Raw genomic sequence first — 17,764 nt, 5'->3', positions numbered from 1 at the left:
AATTGTCCTATTTTATAATTTGAAATCTCTATCCCGTTATTTCAAAATGTGTGTGTTTTCCATATTCCAATGTATTAATATGGCCGCGAAATTTTTATTAGATATTAAGCAGTTATGTTATCCTTACTTCGGTTTGAAAAACAAAAGAGCTTATATAAGGGAAAGAACCGCTCAGTTACTGTAATTTCTCTTAATACTTTAAGATGTATTTCCATTTTTCTAAATAAAACAAAATGAATTAATTACTACTTATTTTATAAACGGATTGATAAATTTATTATTACTTCATGTGTTGTCATCGTAAATGAATAATTGTGCAAAGTCTCAACTTCATCCAAAAATGGGAAGTGGGAGAAAAATCGAAAAACAAATCCAGACAGACAGACAGACAGACGGAGTGAGTTAATATAAACTTTGTAAAAAAAACAGAACTATTGACATTTTCTTCAGTTTCGCTATATAATTGATATACAAATAGCGCTCAAAGATTGTTACTCTCTGCCTAAGCAAGGTATTGCAGTTTGATGTTCTCCTAAAAACAATGTTGATCTAGCAATGCTCACAGGCGTTAACTCAAAAGGACTGAGCTACACATATCTTAAAATATTTATATTTCTATCAGTTATATCATCAGGAGTAAATTGTTGCCAGTTAACAAGAATACTGACCAGGTTAATTTCCAAGCTATTAGTGTAATGCAGCGGATATAGAGACTAGGGATCAAGACCCACTTTCTATGATTCCATAGTTGTGTCCCTTAACAAAGGCAATATTTGCTCTTCAACACACCCGGAGCTCTGCAGACGACAGCTGGGTGAAACAATAATACATGCATACTGAGATTTCCCTTAAAGTACGGGATCGATACCTTCCCCAGTTGTCTGTGACATCATGTAGCAATCGATTCCATCGAATCAAAAGACTTGATAAAAGAAGAGGTTGTAAAAACACATCGACTTCGACTATTACCAAAACCATTACCTCTGCGCATGTCTATAAGATTAACGCAATCTCTTGTCTAGGTCAAGTGTATAAATAGCTACAAGATTGGCATTAGGGTCATTTCCTGTCAGTTCTGTGCTAGGAGGTTAAAAGCATTGGTCATGTGATGATGTAATAGCAATTATATCAAGTAGGCAGTATAAGCGATAATGGAAGAATGTTGTTGTTTTCTATACAGAACCAGCATAGAGTAAGTAAGAACGTTGGCCAAAAGGTTGAAAAACATGATATGTATGTATTAGATCAAACAAAATATACAAGATATTATAAATATATAATTAGAGCAACAGTAAACTGGATTATTAACATATTTTCTAACAGTTTAACCAATCATTCAGTTGGAAGAGATTAATGGCATATAATATGTAGCAGTGGCGGACTTAGTTTCAAAATATGTTTTTGCATTGCTCTTTGAACTATACTGCATACGCTGGCAAGACTATAGTGCAGATAACCATGTTCTGCTGGAGGCTGGTGTGGACAGTACAGATGTACTACTTACTATTTGACAGCTGCGCTGGGCCGAACATCTGCTGGGGGTCTTTTTGTCGAGCTTAAAGGAGGGTGGTGTAACGGAGGTGCCCCCGTAAGCGCTAAAAATAGATCAACTTTGGCGCCATTTTGCCTTCACTGGCATATAGGAAAGTAGCTAGAAGCAGATGGTCTCTGAAAGAGACACCTGGGGAACTCTCACGATGGCTGCAGGGACACATATTTGAGGAAAGCTAATGTATAGGAAAGTAGCTAGCAGCAGATGGCTTTTGAAGGAGACAGCTGGGGAACTCTCACAATGGCTGCAGGGACACATATTTGAGGAAAGCCCTTGTATAGGGCAGGCGCAGAAGACGTAATTGAAAGCTTTAATGCACCCCCCGCGGACATCAGTTTTGTATGCATCATTTGTGGAAAAATATGATGGCCGCAACTGGGCTTGCGTACATCTGGGAAACACTGCAGTCATCCTTAATCTTCGGAATCGAAGACATGGCCATTAATATTATTGTTATTAGTGGTCGACGTAACAGAGACGCTCCAAGGAAACGCTTCAAAGACCAGCTTAGGCGTCAACTTTCCTTGGCTGACATAGAAGAGAGCACCTGGTTGTATGCGGCGTCGGAAAGACAGCTGGAGGTCATTCACGAAGGCCGAGGGATACACATTAAAGACCAAATGAAAATCTGATGCCGAGGACAAACGCAGACGACGAAAAGAAAATCTAAATCGACCACCTGCGGACAATGGTTATGCTTGCCCTATTTGTGGCAAAATATGTAGGTCACAGCTGGGGCTGCGCAGCCACGGGAAAAAAATGTATTCCTCACTTATCTTCGGACTCGAAGACAAGCTTTATATATATATTAGTTGATAGAATTCAATCCTCTACCATGTAGTCGGAGAAGACACTACGATAAAGATGGTGGGTACATTTGACAAGCATCATACCCGAAAATCATAAAATATGGACAACTGAACACCTGTATATAAGGGTATACGTTATGTATTATACTTCTACAAGTAAGGTAGGCTGTTTAACCCTAGGTATAGTTTGTGACATTAACATTTACAACATTTTACACATTTTTTTACAATTATAGACTTTTAGAAATCGTCGAAAGCCTTTGTTGTTCAACTTTTTGAAGTGAAGTTAGCCAATAGATCTAGTAGTAATATGCTGAAGTGGACTACTGAATTTCTATTTGTTTGAACCATTAAAGTCATCTTATATTATCTTATTTTGGTACTATTTGATATAAGTTAATGCGAAAACCATAACACGTGTAAAGGGAATGTACTTTAAGTGACATGTTCTTTATACTGAATAGAAAAAAAATTCTACTTTCAGGCCTTGTGTTCTACGAGCAGATGATATAAAGTTAATCTGTTTCCGTGGCCCGCGGTTAACGAGGGTGTCATGTGGCCATCACAACGACGATCTCTCTTTACTTTTCCCCAACTAATGTTACGTTCCCACTAGAGCTGGGTGGGGTGGACTCAGAGGTGCCCTAAAGATCCCGAAAGTAAAATATAAAAACACTAGTCTAATTCAGGATTGAAACCTCTGGATAGTCATTTCGGAAGCCAATGGCTTTACCATGCAGCCACCGCGCCTCCCTTTTAACTGTATGCATTAACATAGATGAAGAATCCAAAATGAAGGCACAAGAAGATCCCTCATCCACAAACTACTCGCCGCCACATTGTTAATGATTGTGTCCAAATCAATTATTTGAAGAACGTCTTCATCGACAGCAATCAACATGAAATGTTCCAATGTTCTTCATCGACAGCAATCAACATGAAATGTTCCAAGTGTCTTATGACGTCATGTGTCATTAGTCTTGTGCCATGACGTCATGTGTCTTGTGCCATGATTCTTCTCAGCCTATTCTTAACAAATTTCATCATACAGACATTTTTTGTGTGCCCAGTCTACTGGTGCACTAGACGGCATTATTACAACATCCACCACTGTCAACATTGTTTACATCCACCGCCTCATTTGGGTACCGACCCATCAGCCCGAATGTCCATATGGTCAGTCCTCTCTTGATATGAAATATGTGTCTATCATCTGTATTTATGTTAGCCAACTACAGAATAGAAATGAGTAAAACAGATCCATTGTACAATTTTCATCTTCCAGTTAAATTGTAATCAGGTCATCGTCAGTTCACTTGGTGTTAAAACCAGCAATCTTCTTTCATTAGTCAGTCTAAGTTAGCGTTCATCAGTGAAGCCCAAACGTTTTCAGCTTGGAGCCATATAATTTTCCGACACGCACGCCATGGCTCGCATTACCAGACACACACACACACACGTAAACACAAAGTCACTTCCAATGCAACTGAACCTCTAGTGCTATTTTTACGAACTGTGGTCATCTCAGTAAGGGGAAGAAGGCTAAATTACTTCCATATCTCTTAAAACTGCACGATTTATTTCCCAATTATAAAGCTAAATTAATTAATCACACTAATTATTAACTAAATGTTTTTTTTCATTGATTTGTGTTTTGTCATTGACATTGAATAAATGTGTAAAGTTTCAACTAGATCCGAGAATGAGTGTGGGAGAAAATAAACTTGTCTAAAATCCTGCCAGACAGACAGACAGACAGACAGACAGAGTTAATATATGTTTGTAACTATTTTCACAGAAGACTAGTGGTGTGTATGGAACGTATAGAACGTGACCCACAAGAATGTGCCATCATAGAGTCCGAATGTCTTACTTATAATGTTTATTAATTCTTCTATCCTTCACTTGTATGTGTCCATTAATTTCTTGAACCCTTGGGGCGCCAACCATTATATGTCGACCATGTTTCTCCATTCCTCTCTATCATTGGCCTTGGACTGGATCTCCTTTAATGGCAGGCCCGTCCACTCTTTTGGTTTGTTTTCCCATTTACTTTTTCTGTTGGAGTCACATAATTTTACTACAGGCGTGTCTTTGGCCCCCACCCCACTTTTGGCCTTTACACACACATAAAGACATAAGCATTTCTAGTCGAAGAGAATGTTCCTAATTGTAGTTTGCAATACTAGTTTATTTTTAGAATTTATATATAGTTTGGGGGGGGGGGTAATCTTCTTGTTTAATTAAGTCCACCGTTGTGTGTGTGTGTGTCTGTATGTGTGTGCGTTCGCGCGCGTATTTGTTTATCTGTAAAAAAAAAAAAAAAGTATCGAAATTTCTACTGACATTTTTGGAAGGTGTAGATGTATCTATGTTTTATTAACAGTGGCTCACTATTTTTGCTAATTAAGTTTGCGCAATAGGACAAACAAAATGTCATTAGCACTCATTTATTTTGTATAGATCTATTTGCTTGTAATTAGCAATTCGTATTCAATAGCGTACTGTGTTTTTACATGGATTTTTGTTTAAAATTAATTTTTCTATTGAAATATTGTATAATATGGTGTTTAGATGAAGTTATAAGAAACAATGCACATTATTAATGTTATCATCTGATCAACATCATCTGATAATTATATTATTGATATTATTCTAAGAAATGTTTAAAACAAATATTAAGAAACTCAGTTCTTCTGTTGTGTCACTCAAACCTTTTTCAAATAAATCACGTCCATTGGACATGGCTGCCTTCCTCAGGATTTCATTATATATGTTTGCATTTTTGTGACACATCAGAAGAGTATTTGGCAGAGATTTAACAGAGATGAAAAGAAAAACCAGAGATGAATACAACAATCTGAGATGAATACAAGAGGGTTTGAGGCTTATAGAGTTTGACTCTTATAGAGTTTGAGGATTATAGGGTTTGAGGCTTATATTGTTTGAGGCTTATAGAGTTTGAGGCTTATAGAGTTTGAGGCTTATAGAGTTAGAGGCCTTACAATGTATACACAAATATAGATCTAACACTAAAAGCAAATGGAAACTCTCCCAAGAATTTATGTCATTCTAGAGTTGACAGTGGAAAGTCGATAAATCTAGAGTTGAAATAACTAAATTAATATTTCTACACATCTTTAGACAAACAACAATAAGAAGTAAATGGTAAATACAAGTTTTTTTTTTTTATTTAAAATGGGATTAAATCAGATTAAATCTGATTTTCTCAGACATTTGTTATTTACGTCTGCAACGTCACATGATTCTCCATCTTTATACACAGGCAATATGTTTTTCATTTGGAATCTCTTTGTTTTAATTTCAGACATAAACCTTCCGGCAGTTCTTATAATTAAAAGACTTTATTTTGCGGCCATTCCTCCAGTGTCTGCGTGTCAGTTGTCGGATGTGTACATTTGTACATATACATGCATTTCATTTTAAAGGCGGCGTAGTTAGAACCATTGAATGTAGTTTGATTTTTTTTTAAAGAGCAGATACCTTTTTATGTAGAACATGAAGCCCCCCCCCAACACTTGTTTGATTTTTTTCAACAACCGACCAACCGTTCTCATATGTAGCCTATATCTGTGTGTATGTGTGTGTGTAGCCTGTATGTGTGTGTGTGTGTGTGTGTTCCGGCATTACTTTTTTATTAACTCAAAATAATAAAGAAACATTTTCATGAATTAGCACATCGGCGTAAAACAATATCTTTTTAATACTTATTAATATACAATAACAAAACATTTCACATTTCAGGAGCACAAACTGTTTCGTTTTTTAAGTACAAGATGTTTAAGACAAAGTTTTTATGAAATTCATGAGCTGATAAAATAACACAGAAATATAAACACTTAAAAAATAATCATGTACACACATTTTCAAAGTTCTTTCTCTCTCACACAAAAACATACTTCCTAGGTACACCTGCGCTTTAATAAACATGTTACTCTGCTGATGCAGAGGTAATACTGATAGTTAGCAGCTTACAACTCTGCTGATGCACTTAAAACATGTTTCTCTGCTAATGCAGGGTAATATTGATATTTAGCAGCTTACAAAAACATATTTGGTATATTTCTGAACACTGAATGACTTTACAATATTTATAATAACTAGTAAAATATAAAAAAAAACAACAAAGCTTATCTAAAGAAAAGTACTGCACTTGTACATTCATATATTTAAATACTGTAAGATGTATATCAAACAATTTAATTAATTATCATTGATTAATTAAATAATCGGTTAATGTTTTGATTGATTCATGTTTTGTTAAGGACAATAAATAATTGTGCAAAGTTTCAACTTGACAAGAGACTGGGAAGTGGAATAACTCACGTGTACAAACAGACAGACAGACGGACAGACAGACGGATTGAGGGGATGTAACCTTTGTAAATATCAAACATTGCTTTCAGCAGATTTGTACAATAACAACCAATATATACATACAAGTGTATGTATAGTGCCTAGTGAGTAAAAAAAATGCTACTGACTAGAATAAAGTGTAACATGATATAAAATAAATAACATTTTCACTTCTTGTCCAACAAATTATGGACTTTGTGTTTGGTTTGTAATGTTGAAAAAAGAAATTTAAATTGTGATTAAAGAAAACTGTTTATATCCTAAGAGTTGAAGGTGAGTTCAATGACATAAGGAGACAGTTTATTTCCTAGTTCTTTTACGCGTAGGCGTTTTGTGGAAGTATTTGTAATAGGAAGACAACGACTTCAGAACTGTTAAAAACTTATTTTAAAAAAATTACAATACATGTTAAGTAAACCTGACAAGCCATGTATAGACCAAAAAGTTCCATTAGTTATTTGAGATGAACACTGGAATTGTGAAAGAGCTTAAACAGGGTCAACAAATGAATTAAAAAATAGGGCATTGAAATTTACATAAGTGTGCGTCACGCAGGACATGAGACATTATAAGAGCGGCATCTAAACATGTTTTGTTTTCTAAGTACCTCAACAACAACGATGCTCAACCTAGTTCGGTCATGGGGCCAGATAAATGTCCGATACGCGTGTCACTTCAAATAAAATGTCCGATACGCGTGTCACTTCAAATAAAACGTCCGATACGCGTGTCACTTCAAATAAAACGTCGAGTAGGCCGTAGTCAAGAATCGAGGAGCAGGATGGCACCCAGTTACGGACAGTACAGGACCCGCGTGAAGTGGTTTGGGAATCGCTGCTCATTTACAGACAAGCATAGACGTAAATTGAAAAAAAAAATTAATTAGCCTGGTGTTATGAGTATCACAGATGATTTACATTGAAACATTGATGTAAATTTCAAACATAAATCAACCTGGTGAATTTACTAACAGAGTGGGGATGTCCACGACCTGATCCTTCCTCTAACACTGTCGACAAATTCAAAAACCTCTAACTGATCAGCGCTAACATACGTTTGGTCTAGACTCTAGAGCAGTGCTTCCAAAACTGTGTTCCGCGGAACTACTGGAATAATGAACTAGTGGCCCATCTCGTAAATTAATCTCTCTAAAAAAAAATAAGCAAAGTGTTCACTAAATTCTCAAAATGTGCGAAGTGTTCCGTTAAGGGAATAGTTTGGGAACCACTGGTCTAGAGAAAACACGTTTAGACTAAGCAGTTAAGTGCTTTGTGTTACATATTTAGTAGACCTTGTCCTCGTTGTTATATAAGAATCTATATCTCACTGTACAGAGGCACTTGACACTCCTAGCAATCTCGACTGTGCTTTTAAATGGGCCCAGGGTGCCAAAGATTTGGTTACATGTCCAGTATTGTTACAATCCTACTTCGAACATCCATTGGGGACATAGTAGCTATTAACTTATTTATTGCCTGTGCCACTATATGGCACCCAGTTACAACTCTTGAAAAAAAAATTCTATTGAGACTTTTGCAAAGCCTTACAACTACTACCCCCGATGAGAAATCCGCCAATTTTAAAGGCTTTTTGCTCCTACTGATAATGGCCTCGCTTATAGGGGCATTCTGAGCACATGTTGTAAGGGTTAACATTTATTACTTTGACCTTCTGAACTGTCTGCTGCTCTAATATCTTTGAGCTCAAGGGTCTCATCAGGTTCAAGGACACCCAGTGACGTCTGCTCCGCGGCCCAGGCTTGTAGGTTGCCGTCGCTGAACGCCACAAATACCACAGTGCCAAACACATAGATGGCTGCAGAAATATAGAAGACCATCCTCCACTGGTGCTGTGTTTGCTACAAGTAGAGAGAAAGAGAGAGAATGGGATACAGAGAGAGTGAGAGAGACAGAGAGAGGGATAGACAGGGAGACAGCAAGGAATGACGGATAATTCTATCAGAATTTATTAAATAACACTGCTGTAACTCAATTACTAAAATCATTCAATTACAGAGAATGAGATTTTAGAAATTATTCTCACGAATGTGAACGGAACAAATACAAACTAAACGTATATTTTTTTTCCGAAGAGCTGGGCGATAGAATGTGAGAGGAGCTGGGGGGGGGGGCTCTCTTTTTCTGAAATAAAAAAAAGCTGGAAAAGTATTTCTAGTTTCTGCTTCAAAATATTTGTAAACTCGATGCTTTAGAATTTAAAGATTTGAACATTATCGCAATCGTTGAATTAGAGGCAAAAAGAAAGTGATCAGATTTGCACTGGCTTCTTTTTATCCTTTCTTCGTTACATATAAATATTTTTATTTTTTTTGAAGTACAGATTCGGATGTTTTTTTGTGTTTTTTTTTTTTTTTGCAAATAGAAAACCAAAAGCTAATAGAATACTCAGAAAGACACTAAGATAAAGGCACATTTTTTATTCCATATGCTAGAAAACATTCATACAAGTGCTCCTTCTTCCCAAGTGCTATTAGAGAATGAAATAGGTTGCCTAAATGAATCAGGAAAACCAATGACTAAGCAGATTTTAATTCACTGATTAACATTCATGACTAAATTGACACATGAAAAGCATAGGACGTAATGATTTTATTTTTTTGAAGTGACGTCTGTATTTTATAAGATAAGAAACGATGTCTGAATAGATTCTATCCATCCCAGTGACACTAGAGCCCATGGAGGGCCCTGGTATGTAAAGATTTTCAGGCTCTATAATGTATACTTTTTTTATCACTTTGTTCACAGATATCTTAAATATTACACTGCATTAGCAGAGGCATTATAGAAGGGAAATTACTAAAGCTTTTTCACGCAAGTTGACAATCTCATTTATGTGTGCCTTGTCATATGTAAATAAAGAACAACTTAATCTACTTACATCCGGAGTCAAGAGGCCAATGGTCAGTGGAGCCAAAAATCCAGGAATGGTGGCCGCAGTGTTGGAAATACCGTAAATGACCCCAGCGTAGGATGGGGCGATGTCTCCGGCATTCATATACAGGCCCCCACCATACTGGAAGCCAGTCAATGAAATTCCAAGGGTCAGTAAAATCATGGCCAGCTCAGGTTGACTGCAATCAACAAAACTGATACAAATCATCATGGCCGCGGGAAGTAGTTTACCTGACAATAAAATAAGTAAGATCTGTTGAATACAGTATAGAGATCTAATAAAATATGTAAGATCTGTTGAATACAGTATAGAGATCTAATAAAATATGTAAGATCTGTTGAATACAGTATAGAGATCTAATAAAATATGTAAGATTTGTTGAATACAGTATAGAGATCTAATAAAATATGTAAGATCTGTTGAATACAGTATAGAGATCTAATAAAATATGTAAGATCTGTTGAATACAGTATAGAGATCTAATAAAATATGTAAGATCTGTTGAATACAGTATAGAGATCTAATAAAATAAGTAAGATCTGTTGAATACAGTATAGAGATCTAATAAAATATGTAAGATCTGTTGTATACCGTATAGAGATCTAATAAAATAAGTAAGATCTGTTGAATACAGTATAGAGATCTAATAAAATAAGTAAGATCTGTTGAATACAGTATAGAGATCTAATAAAATATGTAAGATCTGTTGAATACAGTATAGAGATCTAATAAAATAAGTAAGATCTGTTGAATACAGTATAGAGATCTAATAAAATATGTAAGATCTGTTGAATACATTATAGAGATCTAATAAAATAAGTAAGATCTGTTGAATACAGTATAGAGATCTAATAAAATATGTAAGATCTGTTGAATACAGTATAGAGATCTAATAAAATAAGTAAGATCTGTTGAATACAGTATAGAGATCTAATAAAATATGTAAGATCTGTTGAATACAGTATAGAGATCTAATAAAATATGTAAGATCTGTTGACTGCAATCTAGAGATCTACTAAAATATGTAACATCTGTTGACTGCAGTATAGAGATCTAATAAAATAAGTAGAATCTGCTGACTGCAGTATAGAGATCTAATAAAATAAGTAGGATCTGCTGACTGCAGTATAGAGATCTAATAAAATATGTAAGATCTGTTAACTGCAGTATAGAGATTTAATAAAATATCTAAGATCTGTTGAATACAGTATAGAGATCTACTAAAATATGTAACATCTGTTGACTGCAGTATAGATATCTAATAAAATATGTAAGATCTGTTGAATACAGTATAGAGATCTAATAAAATATGTAAGATCTGTTGACTGCAATCTAGAGATCTACTAAAATATGTAACATCTGTTGACTGCAGTATAGAGATCTAATAAAATAAGTAGAATCTGCTGACTGCAGTATAGAGATCTAATAAAATAAGTAGGATCTGCTGACTGCAGTATAGAGATCTAATAAAATATGTAAGATCTGTTAACTGCAGTATAGAGATTTAATAAAATATCTAAGATCTGTTGAATACAGTATAGAGATCTACTAAAATATGTAACATCTGTTGACTGCAGTATAGATATCTAATAAAATATGTAAGATCTGTTGAATACAGTATAGAGATCTAATAAAATATCTAAGATCTGTTGAATACAGTATAGAGATCTACTAAAATATGTAACATCTGTTGACTGCAGTATAGATATCTAATAAAATATGTAAGATCTGTTGAATACAATATAGAGATCCAATAAAATATGTAACATCTGTTGACTGCAGTATAGATATCTAATAAAATATGTAAGATCTGTTGAATACAGTATAGAGATCTAATAAAATATCTAAGATCTGTTGAATACAGTATAGAGATCTACTAAAATATGTAACATCTGTTGACTGCAGTATAGATATCTAATAAAATATGTAAGATCTGTTGAATACAGTATAGAGATCTACTAAAATATGTAACATCTGTTGACTGCAGTATAGATATCTAATAAAATATGTAAGATCTGTTGAATACAGTATAGAGATCTAATAAAATATCTAAGATCTGTTGAATACAGTATAGAGATCTACTAAAATATGTAACATCTGTTGACTGCAGTATAGATATCTAATAAAATATGTAAGATCTGTTGAATACAGTATAGAGATCTACTAAAATATGTAACATCTGTTGACTGCAGTATAGATATCTAATAAAATATGTAAGATCTGTTGAATACAGTATAGAGATCTAATAAAATATGTAACATCTGTTAACTGCAATATAGAGATCTAATAAAATAAGTAAGATCTGTTGAATACAGTATAGAGATCTAATAAAATATGTAACATCTGTTGACTGCAGTATAGATATCTAATAAAATATGTAAGATCTGTTGAATACAGTATAGAGATCTAATAAAATATGTAAGATCTGTTGAATACCGTATAGAGATCCAATAAAATATGTAAGATCTATCCAATAAAATATGTAAGATCTGTTGAATACAGTATAGAGATCTAATAAAATATCTAAGATCTGTTGAATACAGTATAGAGATCTACTAAAATATGTAACATCTGTTGACTGCAGTATAGATATCTAATAAAATATGTAAGATCTGTTGAATACAGTATAGAGATCTAATAAAATATGTAAGATCTGTTGACTGCAATCTAGAGATCTACTAAAATATGTAACATCTGTTGACTGCAGTATAGAGATCTAATAAAATAAGTAGAATCTGCTGACTGCAGTATAGAGATCTAATAAAATAAGTAGGATCTGCTGACTGCAGTATAGAGATCTAATAAAATATGTAAGATCTGTTAACTGCAGTATAGAGATTTAATAAAATATCTAAGATCTGTTGAATACAGTATAGAGATCTACTAAAATATGTAACATCTGTTGACTGCAGTATAGATATCTAATAAAATATGTAAGATCTGTTGAATACAGTATAGAGATCTAATAAAATATCTAAGATCTGTTGAATACAGTATAGAGATCTACTAAAATATGTAACATCTGTTGACTGCAGTATAGATATCTAATAAAATATGTAAGATCTGTTGAATACAATATAGAGATCCAATAAAATATGTAACATCTGTTGACTGCAGTATAGATATCTAATAAAATATGTAAGATCTGTTGAATACAGTATAGAGATCTAATAAAATATCTAAGATCTGTTGAATACAGTATAGAGATCTACTAAAATATGTAACATCTGTTGACTGCAGTATAGATATCTAATAAAATATGTAAGATCTGTTGAATACAGTATAGAGATCTACTAAAATATGTAACATCTGTTGACTGCAGTATAGATATCTAATAAAATATGTAAGATCTGTTGAATACAGTATAGAGATCTAATAAAATATGTAACATCTGTTAACTGCAATATAGAGATCTAATAAAATAAGTAAGATCTGTTGAATACAGTATAGAGATCTAATAAAATATGTAACATCTGTTGACTGCAGTATAGATATCTAATAAAATATGTAAGATCTGTTGAATACAGTATAGAGATCTAATAAAATATGTAAGATCTGTTGAATACCGTATAGAGATCCAATAAAATATGTAAGATCTATCCAATAAAATATGTAAGATCTGTTGAATACAGTATAGAGATCTAATAAAATATCTAAGATCTGTTGAATACAGTATAGAGATCTACTAAAATATGTAACATCTGTTGACTGCAGTATAGATATCTAATAAAATATGTAAGATCTGTTGAATACAGTATAGATATCTAATAAAATATGTAAGATCTGTTGAATACAGTATAGATATCTAATAAAATATGTAAGATCTGTTGAATACAGTATAGATATCTAATAAAATATGTAAGATCTGTTGAATAGAGTATAGATATCTAATAAAATATGTAAGATCTGTTGAATACAGTATAGATATCTAATAAAATATATAAGATCTGTTGAATACAGTATAGATATCTAATAAAATATGTAAGATCTGTTGACTGCAGTATAGATATCTAATAAAATATGTAAGATCTGTTGAATACAGTATAGATATCTAATAAAATATGTAACATCTGTTGACTGCAGTATAGATATCTAATAAAATATGTAAGATCTGTTCAATACAGTATAGAGATCCAATAAAATATGTAACATCTGTTGAATACCATTAAGAGATCCAATAAAATATGTAACATCTATTGAATACCGTTAAGAGATCCAATAAAATATGTAACATCTATTGAATACCGTTAAGAGATCCAATAAAATATGTAAGATCTATTGAATACAGTATAGAGATCCAATAAAATATGTAAGATCTATTGAATACCGTTAAGAGATCCAATAAAATATGTAAGATCTGTTGAATACAGTATAGAGATCCAATAAAATATGTAAGATCTATTGAATACCGTTGAGAGATCCAATAAAATATGTAAGATCTATTGAATACGTTAAGAGATCCAATAAAATATGTAAGATCTATTGAATACCGTTAAGAGATCCAATACAATATGTAAGATCTATTGAATACCGTTAAGAGATCCATTAAAATATGTAAGATCTGTTGAATACAGTATAGAGATCCAATAAAATATGTAAGATCTGTTGAATACAGTATAGAGATCCAATAAAATATGTAAGATCTATCCAATAAAATATGTAGGATCTGTTGAATACAGTATAGAGATCCAATAAAATATGTAGGATCTGTTGAATACCGTTAAGAAATCCAATAAAATATGTAAGATCTGTTGAATACAGTATAGAGATCCAATAAAATATGTAAGATCTATTGAATACCGTTAAGAGATCCAATAAAATATGTAAGATCTATTGAATACGTTAAGAGATCCAATAAAATATGTAAGATCTATTGAATACCGTTAAGAGATCCAATACAATATGTAAGATCTATTGAATACCGTTAAGAGATCCATTAAAATATGTAAGATCTGTTGAATACAGTATAGAGATCCAATAAAATATGTAAGATCTGTTGAATACAGTATAGAGATCCAATAAAATATGTAAGATCTATCCAATAAAATATGTAGGATCTGTTGAATACAGTATAGAGATCCAATAAAATATGTAACATCTATTGAATACCGTTAAGAGATCCAATAAAATATGTAAGATCTATTGAATACAGTATAGAGATCCAATAAAATATGTAAGATCTATTGAATACCGTTAAGAGATCCAATAAAATATGTAAGATCTGTTGAATACAGTATAGAGATCCAATAAAATATGTAAGATCTATTGAATACCGTTGAGAGATCCAATAAAATATGTAAGATCTATTGAATACGTTAAGAGATCCAATAAAATATGTAAGATCTATTGAATACCGTTAAGAGATCCAATACAATATGTAAGATCTATTGAATACCGTTAAGAGATCCATTAAAATATGTAAGATCTGTTGAATACAGTATAGAGATCCAATAAAATATGTAAGATCTGTTGAATACAGTATAGAGATCCAATAAAATATGTAAGATCTATCCAATAAAATATGTAGGATCTGTTGAATACAGTATAGAGATCCAATAAAATATGTAGGATCTGTTGAATACCGTTAAGAAATCCAATAAAATATGTAAGATCTGTTGAATACAGTATAGAGATCCAATAAAATATGTAAGATCTATTGAATACCGTTAAGAGATCCAATAAAATATGTAAGATCTATTGAATACCGTTTAGAGATCAAATAAAATATGTAAGATCTATTGAATACCGTTAAGAGATCCAATAAAATATGTAAGATCTGTTGTATACAGTATAGAGACAGCTGGAGGTCACTCACAAATGCCGCAGGATACACATTTGAGACCAAAAGAAAATTCGAGGACAGACCGTCACAGACGCAGACGGCGAAAAGAAAATCTTATTAATCTACCACCGGCGGACAATGGTTTTGCATGTCATGGATGTGGCAAAATATGTAGGTCACAGCTGGGGCTGCTTTGCCACGGGAAATACGGCATTCCTCATTAATCTTCGGACTCGAAGGCAAGCCTTATTATTATTAGAGATCCAATCAAATGACAGCAAAAACCTAAACTTTATAAACAGTGGAACAAAACCATAATTTTCGGCTTATGGGCCCAAATAATTTTCCTGCACGCGTGCAGGCGCCGACTCCAGAGGAACTGAGCCTTTGGGACTTAATTCTGTAATGTGGGTAAGAGTTTCGAGGGGCCAGAAATAACCTCATCATGGGCCAGATGTGCCCCGCGGAAGGAAGTTTAGGCATCACTCTTTTAAGACATTAGATCAGTGAGGCCCAAAATAAGGCCGCGAGCCACATTAGGGCCGAGACGTGGCTCCATCTGGCCCGCCGAGACGTCGGCATAAAGAATGCCCTCTCCACAAATAAAAAGAAGTTTGACAAAAGAAATTTCCTACGTTAGGGTAACTAATTGGAATAAGCCAACACTATTTAAAGGAGTGGCCCTTTTTTAAAGAACATAACATTAAACAGCTTTATGAAACCAAACACACACGGCATTCTTGGTTTGAGATGCGATTGTTAAATTACACCTAAAGTGGGAGGATTGATAAGAATATTTGCCAAAAAGAGACAAGAAAATGAGTCGGCTGTAGGACAAAGTAGCTCTCATTGTAAGTAGAGACATGAAGCCATTTTCCGACGGCGAATGCGTACAAAATTGCTTGCTATTATGACGTAGAAATGTGTCCTGAAAGGAAGAATGCAAAGAGAGTTGTCAACCTTTCTTATGCTATTGCAATGCGAGTGAAAGATATGGGTAAATATGTCCATTAAGACGTATCAGATTTTGAAATGTTTTTCTGTTGCATCTGAAGAGTCTACCGACATCTGATACCGCTCAAAATGTTGGTGTTTATCCGCGGTACAAACAGCAGTTTTGAAATTAGAGAAGTTAGTTGTCACGAGGAGCATGGGACCACAGCTGGTGAAGTCTTGTCAAAGAAGTTTCAACCATCACAGATGATCTTTCTCTTCCTTGGGGAGTAACTAGTGAGAACGTTATTGCCCCACGGACGAAAATCGAGAATTTTAGAATCCGTTCTCCAAATCGGTGTCTCCTTTAAGCAGTCAAGTATTTAAAGGTTGGTTTATGATAAACTTCCATGAATTAATGTAAGTAATGATTGACTATTTCCTTTTTTTTTTTTTAAATTTTGTCGATGTGGCCCGCGACGGGAGTGTCGGAAATTAAAATGGCCCGCCGGCCGAATAAGGTTAAGCACCACTGCATTTGATGCTCTGAAGAAACTACTTGTATTCATTTTATTATATCTCAAGTGGTAGAGTACATAGAATACACTTAGAGTACATAGAATACACTTAGAGTACATAGAATACACTTAGAGTACATAGAATACACTTAGAGTACATAGAATACACTTAGAGTACATAGAATACACTAAGAGTACATAGAATACACTTAGAGTACATAGAATACACTTAGAGTACATAGAATACACTTAGAGTACATAGAATACACTTAGAGTACATAGAATACACTTAGAGTACATAGAATACACTTAGAGTACATAGAATACACTTAGAGTACATAGAATACACTTAGAGTACATAAGAATACACTTAGAGTACATAGAATACACTTAGAGTACATAGAATACACTTAGAGTACATAGAATACACTTAGAGTACATAGAATACACTAAATACAAGTCGGAAACAATAAAACGTAAGGGCGTTCTGGCTGAATGGTAATGCACTTGGCTTCCGAATCGACGTCTCTCGGGTTTGAATCTCGGTGAAGACTGGTATTTGGAATTCAGGGACGCCCCTGTCTATCCAAATCCAATGGGTACCTGATATTACTTGGGGAAAGTAAAGACATTTGGTCGTTGTATGACAAATCAAAGAAATGAATTACATGTCTAAATTTCGATTTGTATTTGTACTCCATTCATTGATCAAGGAAGACAAGCACTCTAATCCACTCAGCAGCCATTAAATACAAGAAAAGTGAATTTTTTTGGATGTCCTTGAATATTCAGACTACATCACCCACACACCATCGTGCTCACGTGAGTTACCAACTTAAATAAAAAAAAAAATAAGAATATACAATTCTGTCTGGAAAGA

The 17,764-nt window shown here is 33.7% G+C and overlaps 1 protein-coding gene across 1 annotated transcript in view; it reads right to left on the bottom strand.

Annotated features, from left to right (window-relative positions):
- Positions 1-5,648: 5,648 nt before the first annotated feature.
- LOC106077198 (sialin-like) overlaps positions 5,649-17,764 on the bottom strand; it is a 37,643-nt gene continuing 25,527 nt past the window's right edge. The window contains exons 9-10 of the mRNA XM_056018118.1: positions 9,637-9,881; positions 5,649-8,596 (exon numbers count right to left, since the gene is read on the bottom strand). Coding sequence (XP_055874093.1) covers positions 8,387-8,596; positions 9,637-9,881 — 455 coding nt within the window. The 3' untranslated portion in view covers positions 5,649-8,386. The remainder of the gene's footprint in view (positions 8,597-9,636; positions 9,882-17,764) is intronic.

The sequence above is a fragment of the Biomphalaria glabrata genome, chromosome 1, assembly GCF_947242115.1.
Source record: "Biomphalaria glabrata chromosome 1, xgBioGlab47.1, whole genome shotgun sequence".
Classification (NCBI taxonomy): Eukaryota; Metazoa; Mollusca; class Gastropoda; family Planorbidae; genus Biomphalaria; species Biomphalaria glabrata.
This window is presented reverse-complemented; position numbering and strand designations above follow the sequence as displayed.